The 8898-nt window shown below is 35.6% G+C and overlaps 1 protein-coding gene across 1 annotated transcript; it reads left to right on the plus strand.

Annotated features, from left to right (window-relative positions):
* The first annotated feature begins 260 nt into the window (after nt 1-260).
* LOC114144660 (CMRF35-like molecule 8) lies at nt 261-8161 on the plus strand. The gene is made up of 8 exons (XM_028017731.1): nt 261-774; nt 873-929; nt 1336-1653; nt 2359-2469; nt 3943-3975; nt 6737-6829; nt 7049-7092; nt 7188-8161. Exons 1-8 carry the CDS (start codon nt 735-737, stop codon nt 7410-7412), a joined length of 921 nt encoding a protein of 306 aa, XP_027873532.1. The 5' UTR covers nt 261-734; the 3' UTR covers nt 7413-8161.
* Nucleotides 8162-8898: the final 737 nt, after the last annotated feature.

Consider the following 8898-nt stretch of genomic DNA (forward strand, 5'->3'; position numbering starts at 1 on the left):
GATCTCCATTTGTTTGAAAATGTTTTTTTTTCTACAATCGTGCACTTTTTCATCTTTGTCCCATAAAATCCCAACAATTAAAGGTTGCAGCATAACAAAATGTGATCCAGGGACTCTGAAACGGCTCATCTGAAAAATGCCTCTATCTGGACGTATCTGGTAATAAAACTGGGACTGGATTAGTTCATCCATGCAAAAATAATATCCTACACCTCAAACTGCAGTAATATGAAAGATCTACTTCAGCAAAGTGCCAGGCTACGTTCACACATGAAAATCAACTCAGTCAAAATTCAAACATGTTTCTTATTATAGCCTGAGCTTTGAATATTCCACTTTTACCTCCAGGTGAAATATGTTAACATAATGTGCCCCGAGAAACTAAATAGCTGGTATGCTAATTGTTTTTGATCTAAAGATAAGTCGTACACTGTGGACATTGTTCAGTGAAGCGGAGCCATGTTTTTGTCACATGAAGCAGGTGGAGGTTCACTCTGCATATGAATCAGGTTCCAGCTTTCGCTTCTGCATTTCTTCTCCTTCTCACGCCGGAGGCAGATGCTCTTACAAATGACATGCAAATGCATCAAGTCCTGTAGAAAAAAGGAGAAGCTGAAACCATAATTTAAAAAATAAAAAACAACAAAAAGAACAGAAGCGATCACGGATCTGACTTCCTGAGGAAAAGTTTTAGGCCAATATTAGTTTCAGTTCAAGCAGTTTTGAACTCCACAATGAGGATATATTTTACAACTATTGTCTGGTTGCTGACAGGTAAGAGCATATTTTTTTTACATCATAAAGTGATTTGGGACTTAAACAAGTTAAGTGTGTGAAAATGAAATTCCTTTTGTTAAATTTTTTCATGACAGTCAGGGGAAGTTTACCTTTAGAAGTGAAGAATAATGGAGCGCCCCTCAACACCCCTTGTAAGTACATTGGTCGTAAAACATACTTTGAAATGTCTTTACAAATTATATCAGGAGCAAAACAGAAATTAAAAAGAAACAATGTACCTGAGAATACGACTGTGTTACATTTATTAACTATTAAATATGTGTTTTCTTCTTTTTACTGCTTTGTATTTCAGCAACAGTAGAAAAATGATGCGTTAGCGCGTACTTACAGTTACTGAAAAGAACAAAATATATCTAGACAGATTTAAACGCAGTAATGCATTTTACTCAAACACATTGAGAATAATTAGCAATCACGATAATGTCTTATTTTGAATCATAAATGGTATCTAAATGTTAACAGTCAGCTTAGAACAAACCAAAACGTGCCTTTAATAAACATAAACAATCGTGATTGAATTCTTTAATTCTCCCAAAGGCAAAAGTGCATCAGTGGACCAAACAGCATACACTGGAGATTCTGTTTCCTTCACCTGCAAATATTCACAAGCCGATAAAAACAGCATCAGAAACTTCTGCAGACTCGACGGAAACAACGGCTGCGCGAATATAATTTCAGCTCAGCTTTCAAACTACACAAAACTGGCAAAGATTTCCCTCAGCGATGATAAGCAGCGAGGATTGTACAAGGTGGACATCTCCATGGTGACTCAGCAGGATTCGGGCAAATACTGGTGTGCCTTGAAAAAAGATGATTTCATCACTTGTTTGCAGGAAGTCGTCCTCCATGTTCTGAGTGAGTACTGATCTAAATGAGTGAATCGCTGTTTAAGAAATTATCAATATGATGCGCCCTTATAAAAACATAGTACAAAGGGTTTCTCTGAAGCTATGAGATCTGAAAAATCTCCAAATAACATTAGACCAATAATCATGTCTCAGGTTGAAATGGTGTTCAGCAGTTCCTCCTCCAACATTTGGCTTAATGTGAATGAAAAAGCTATAAAACTTTCCAAACAACAGGCCACCTAAAACACTCAAAGCTTCAATGTTTGTTGTAAAGCATCTGAAGTTTTGCTTTTTGCAGACATTTTTGCGCAGTGAAACTTGCTGCCATGCTAGCATAATATTAATATGTTCTCCCTGTGTTTTGACATGGCTTGTTGATAGTTTGGCTTGTAACATCATTTCAATGAGGGACCAGTTGAATTATGCATAGATAAAGCTAACAAAAAAGTCCACTTCATAAATATGGTGCAAGTCACACAACACAGATAGGTTGCTTGCAACCACAGCCTCCTTTTCACTGTTATTGTGAAGGGTAAAAAAAAAAAAAAAAAGAAATACTTAAAACCCATTGAAACCAGAGCTGTTTGTTTTAGAGCTGTTATATATTTCTTTCCATATTTACTTCTATGAGTTAAGTTTATTTTTTAAGATCAATTTTACGTCAAGTAATGCTCCTTATGCTTTTTGTCACTTATACTTTGTTGCTGTTCAGACCCGGTTACAGTCCAGACCTATCCAGAAAAGGGAGAGTCACCACTACCACCACTACTAGTGAAGATTAGGTCCAACAGGGATTCTGGTTGTGATTCTGACTCTGGTTGTGGTAAGAAACACCTGCTATTTGTTTCCACCCTTTCATGTAAATGCCTCCTCTATCATAACACTTTAATGGTTTATGCATACGTCTTATAAATTAGAAAACTTGGATATTCAAGATAGTACTTTAATGGAGTGGTAATAGTATTACAACATTGCAAAAATAAATAATAGTATAAATTATCTTTTAGAAATTAAATTTTTTAATACATTTAATCAATACTATAGCAAGAATATATATTTTCATTACTATATAGAATGAAACGGCAAAGGCCGTCTTTTATGTTGCACATTGACATAAAAACTTCAGTAATGACATGCACACATGAAAAATGTTTTTCCAATTTTTGTTGAAGTTGCTGCCGTCGTCACTGTGGTTATCATGTCTCGAGTTGGGTTCACCTCGAATGGTGGAAAACTGTCGCGCTTTCATGTTTGTTGCAAAATTAACAGCTCACAATTAGTAAATTCAAATTATGAGTTCTACGTTGACGTTACAAGGATCACTGAAAGGTCCAACACCGAGAAAAATCCCACCTGTCAGCAGCCAGAAAATGTGAATAACGTTAGTGTTTTTGTCCGTTCTTCATAGTATACATAATCTGCTTGCACTGCCGCAGTACTGGTGTGTTTGTTAGTAATTGAGGAGATAAAAGTAGGATAAGATATTTATGGGTGGCAAACATATGAGCAAACCAACAAAATGAAACCATTTTAGGAAAACCTAAATTGACTAGGACCAGATGAAGTTCTAAAGATCATCTTTGTTTCTGTTTGTTTGCACTGTAACTCTAAGTCTGTTATTCGTGGTTATCTTGTTTAGACGATGAAAAAAGAAACGGAGGATCAACAACAGGTAAAGAAGGAGTTATTATCATCCTATAAAACATTTTTAAATGTCTTGTTTTTTTGCACTGTAACTCTAAGTCTGTTATTTGTGGTTATCTTGTTTAGACGATGAAAAAAGAAACGGAGGATCAACAACAGGTAAAGAAGGAGTTATTATCATCCTATAAAACATTTTTAATGTCTTGTTTTTTTTGCACTGTAACTCTAAGTCTGTTATTCGTGGTTATCTCGTTTAGACGATGAAAAAAGAAACGGAGGATCAACAACAGGTAAAGAAGGAGTTATTATCATCCTATAAAACATTTTTAAATGTCTTGTTTTTTTTGCACTGTAACTCTAAGTCTGTTATTCGTGGTTATCTCGTTTAGACGATGAAAAAAGAAACGGAGGATCAACAACAGGTAAAGAAGGAGTTATTATCATCCTATAAAACATTTTTAAATGTCTTGTTTTTTTTGCACTGTAACTCTAAGTCTGTTATTTGTGGTTATCTTGTTTAGACGATGAAAAAAGAAACGGAGGATCAACAACAGGTAAAGAAGGAGTTATTATCATCCTATAAAACATTTTTAATGTCTTGTTTTTTTTGCACTGTAACTCTAAGTCTGTTATTCGTGGTTATCTTGTTTAGACGATGAAAAAGTAACCCAAGGATCAAAAACAGGTAAAGAAGGAGTTATTATCATCCTATAAAACATTTTTAATGTCTTGTTTATTTGCACTGTAACTTTATGTCTGCCATTTGCGATTATTTCTTTAACCCTCCTGTTATGTTCCGGGTCAAATTGACTCGTTTTAAAGTTTAAAATTTTTTCCAAAATAGTTGGAAGTATTTTTCTTTTGCATGAAACTTTTTCTATTTGTCTTAATAGGTGCACTCTACATATTAATTGAAAATGTATCCATTTTACACATTTGTAATCCTCCCTGCGTCTACATATTACATAGATACTGTTTGGGTCAATTTGACCCGGCAGTCAAATTGAAGGGTAAAAAAGATTAAAAAAAATGTCCAATTCTATGTTTCCTGGCAGCTGTGAACCATATTTCACTACACACACACACACCACACACATACATGCACGCACACAAGCCTGTATGTATGTCACACAAGCCCTATTTCTCACTATTTTCTGTACTTCACTAGGAAACTGCGAGAAAGCAGGTGTTCATACAACTTTTGACGGGAACATTTTCTGTTCCTGTGGACAAACTCCACCCACACTGAGTGACATTCAGCAGAAGTGGGAGAAATGACTCATTTATCTTGATTTTAATCAGCGGGCCAATTTGACCCAGAACAGTATACGTGTCTCAAGTTCAATTATAAAGATCACCCATTAAAAAAAAAAAAAATCAAAATGTAATTTTTTTTTAATGAAAGATCAATTTCAAGGAAATTATAGTTTTTTTGTGTCTAGGTTTTTTTCAGTGGACATAAGAAATGTAAATTTCATTTTTATGTCCAAATGAGTAAATGAGTAGGTTGTCGTCATTGATCCTTAATTTGTGAGAAATAGAAAAACATCATTGCACAAATATTGATTGAAATGGTTAGTATTGGAGTTAATAATCAAATACAAAAATGTTTTGGAGGAATTTTTTGGTTTCGGATACTATTGCATGATTAAACACTCAACGGGTCAAATTGACCCAGGATCATTATTGCTGTGCCTCAGAAATGAACAGGACAGGAGGATTAATATGGTAAACATGAAGGCCATAGAACACCAAGTATACAAGGATATCTTTCTACAAAAACATTTTTAAAATGTTTGTTTGTGCTCTAACTGTGTTATTTGATTTTTTATCTTTTGCATGGCGACGGTAAAAACCAAGAACTACCACCAGATAAAAAAACAGCTGTTGGTTGTTGTTATTATAAATGATGGGGCTGTTGCGTTTAATTTTATTGTTCATCTATTTGACAAGCACAGAAAACATGCTGCAAAATTCCAGAATAACAAAAACTGCACAAAAGAAAACACAAGACATAAAATAAAAAGAAATACGGCTGTGGTCTTTGGCTGCAAAAGCAAAATACGGAGAATTGCACACTAATTTAGAATGTGTGGAATTGTTACATGAATTATTATATCAGCTCTTAACGCAGGAAATGGCCGACCTGCAGGTCTGCTGAACAATCCTTTTAGGAAATACACCGTCTTATTAAAATACTGACATTTAAGTAGATTCACACTTAAATGTGAATCTATCAACATGTTATGTCCACATTTACCATTTTTTTTGCCAGAATTAGCGCCATATCATATACCACAGATTGCAGCCATTGTAATACAGCACAACAGGAAGTCCCAAAATGCATTTCTTTTCCAGTCTTGGGAACCAGTAATCAATTGTAATTGTGGCCAAAATGTGCAACACAGATCAACTACCTCAGCGAGAAAAACTGTAAATATGCAAAACATGCAAATAAGAAATACAATTTTCCTCCATTGTTTACACACAAACCATAGTACTTGAGACACAAATAAAGACCACAACATGTAACTCATGCACCAACTCACGGAACCAGTTCTGCTAAACTACAGGCACAATTCCTGTTTACACTGAAATTGCTGTTCTAAATCTAAATATTTTTTTCAAAATAACACACAATTTTCTGCATTTGGCACAATTTTCATGAAGAAAATTAACTCACCATTTTCACAAGAAACACACTGTGTGTATGTTTTTATATTTGTATGTAGAGTTCTGAGAGCATGTGGCAGGCTTTCAAAAAAATGTATGGAAACAATTGAGAAAAACTGTAAAATAATAAAAGCAAAACAAAATCACTCAGAAGCATTGCTGCTGTAACATAAAAATAAATCAACACCTTAAATGGGATAGATATTCAACCAAAGTGGAAAATATAAATTTACCACTCGGCTACAAATGTTTTCTAAGGTAATAAAGCAGAGACTACATTGTAGGTATAGCTGCCAATATGAGTAAAATACATCTGGTGTGTGAATAATATGTAGTACAGCAAAAGAAATATTAACGAGATTAAGGTGAGAACACATGTTTATATATAATAATCAGGACAATTGGTGGTTTGCACATACAGTCACCAATCACAGGTTGTTTTGATCCCCCTCACCATTTAGATAACATAAATGTTGTGCATAAATCTGCATATGTTAGTGATAAAAGGTCATAATTTTGTGAAAAAAAGTAAGAATTATTTTTTTTCAGCAACTCTAATCCTCTTCCATAAGAAGGAGTTATTATTGCTCTATAAAAACATTTTTAAAATGTGTTTTTGTTTTGTACATGTGAAAGGAATGGACTCAAGCTGTGTAAAAGAGGGATTGTCCTTTTTTTTTTTTTTTTTCACACTGTAACATGACGTCTTGAAAAGCCGAATTGTCAATTTACCCAAATTAATATTTTGTTTCTGCTGTTTCTTTTGTTTGCAGGAATGATTGCTGGTATTGTCTGTGGTGTTGTGATCGTGGTGGTGCTTGCGATTGTCTTAATACTGTGCAGACGGAAACTCTGCAACAGACAAGGTTAGGGGCGGCTGTGTAAAAAATAGAAACATTAATCTAAATCAATTTCTGTCATAAGCATGGTTTTTCATTTAGCAGTTTGGCAACTTAAAACTCAGATTTTGTGCCAATAAATTCATAAAAACTGACTGTGTGACAAGACGTAAAATATCCCAAACAAAACATAAATATCCTGTAGTAATATTTAAATATTCACTATGTTTGCATGTTGTGCTTCAGGGGAAACATCAGAACAGAAGATAAACACAATACAAAGTGCAGAGGTCTGTATTTGTGTCTCATTTACATTTGATAACAACAGGATCATTTTTCTCGTCGCTACTCTGGAACTCGTCCTAATTGTTGTTCTGTTTTCCAGAGAAACGATAGAGATCACCAATATGAAGAGATACAGATGCAGAACAAACAAGCAAACACAGTCTGCACTCTGTATTCTACAGTGAACCCACCTGCAGACCAGCTGCACTACGCCAGCGTCAATATCCAGGGCGGAGATCCCACCACTGGTAGTGATCAAAATGCCTCTGCACATCCTCCAGCAGAGACCACTCTCTACTCTACCGTCACAAAGCCTGGAGAATAGAGCAGCCAAACTTCCTGCGTGTCTTTTCTGAAACATGTTGAAGAGAATTTGACCTTTTTCTTGGTACTTAACAGTGGCGTCTACAAGGAGGGGGGGGCAGAGAGATGGACCACTGAGAAATGCTGGCCACCACAGTGGTGCCCCCGAGAAATTTATTTCATGTCATATCTTCTTCAGTGAAGACATAAATGTAAACAGGCAAAGTAAATAAATAAATGAAATTCTATATTTTTTGTAGCTGTGACGCCCTAAAATCGGCACCCTATGAGCATGTTCAGGGGCGCCACTGAGATACAGAGAAAGGGCGGTTCAAACCGCTGCAGGGATTTTAAAGAAGGAATGTCTCGCGTCAGGAAACCTTTTGATTTCTTTTACTCCAAACCCAATAGAGAAGCTGCCAGGAGCATCAGCTGCAGCCACCAGCAAGGGGCGGAGAATCGAGAGGAGGGCGAATCCTTAACTCTGTCCAGCTGAACCTGAAACCTATTGTGTTACTGCAGCCTGAGATGTTAGTGAACTATGGGAAATGTAGGCTGCCACTGGAATGGACGTGCTGATTCTTTGTTTTGTTTGCTTGTGAATAAGTGGAACTCTGCAGCTGTGGAGTCAGAACTGTATTTGGAGTTTTTATTTTACTAATTTCATGCATTAATGTCTATTCTTTGGCTTTTTTTGTCTTGATTTTAGATATCTTGTTTGACTTTGATCAAATATTGTATCAGTATTAAAAGCTAACTTTCCTTCAGAAATATTTTTTCCATTGTTTGACATGTATTCTGAACCTGAGTTTTATAAATCACTATGAATTACAACTGGAAAAGAATGTTAATAATAATTTGATTGACGGTGGATACTTTGGCAGATACAATTTTAAAAAATTACAACAACGTAATTAGCGTTTAATAAGACCAGTTTCACGTTGTATCTTTTTACGTGCGTAATGAATGTGGCGTTTAAAACATGTAAACGACATAAACGTATGTTAGAAATTAGAAAGATGAGAAAAGCCTCTGTGAACAATAATGTTTACCTCTTAAAGAAGCCACCATTTGGTTTTTCAGGGAATCTTTCCCAAAGAGAAGGAGTAAATAAACCAAATGCTCCCTCTGAAAGAGGGAAGTTAAGGTGACCCACTTTTCTGAAGAGACATGGTTGAAATAATCTGATATACTGAAAATAAATGCATGAGTTTTTCAATGAGTTTTTATGTGGTGAGAAACTTTTAATCGCTTCTCGGCCATTTGGCTAAGCCATGCGGTCCCCTCCAGTGGGTCCGTTGGGTGATGGCGGTATAGTCTTTGTGACTTGGGATTTAGAGGTTCATTACATTTTGTCCCTGGTTGAGATATTGACCGCTGAATACTGGAAAATATCTCCTCCTTTTAGTGTTGCATATACTTGTGTATCTGGTTTTAGTTATTTATTGGTTCTTAGTAAAGGCTTAAGCCTTTAACTGGCGGTGCCTCCACCATGGCGCCTACTCTCG

Source organism: Xiphophorus couchianus, chromosome 5 (assembly GCF_001444195.1).
Source record: "Xiphophorus couchianus chromosome 5, X_couchianus-1.0, whole genome shotgun sequence".
Taxonomy (NCBI): Eukaryota; Metazoa; Chordata; class Actinopteri; order Cyprinodontiformes; family Poeciliidae; genus Xiphophorus; species Xiphophorus couchianus.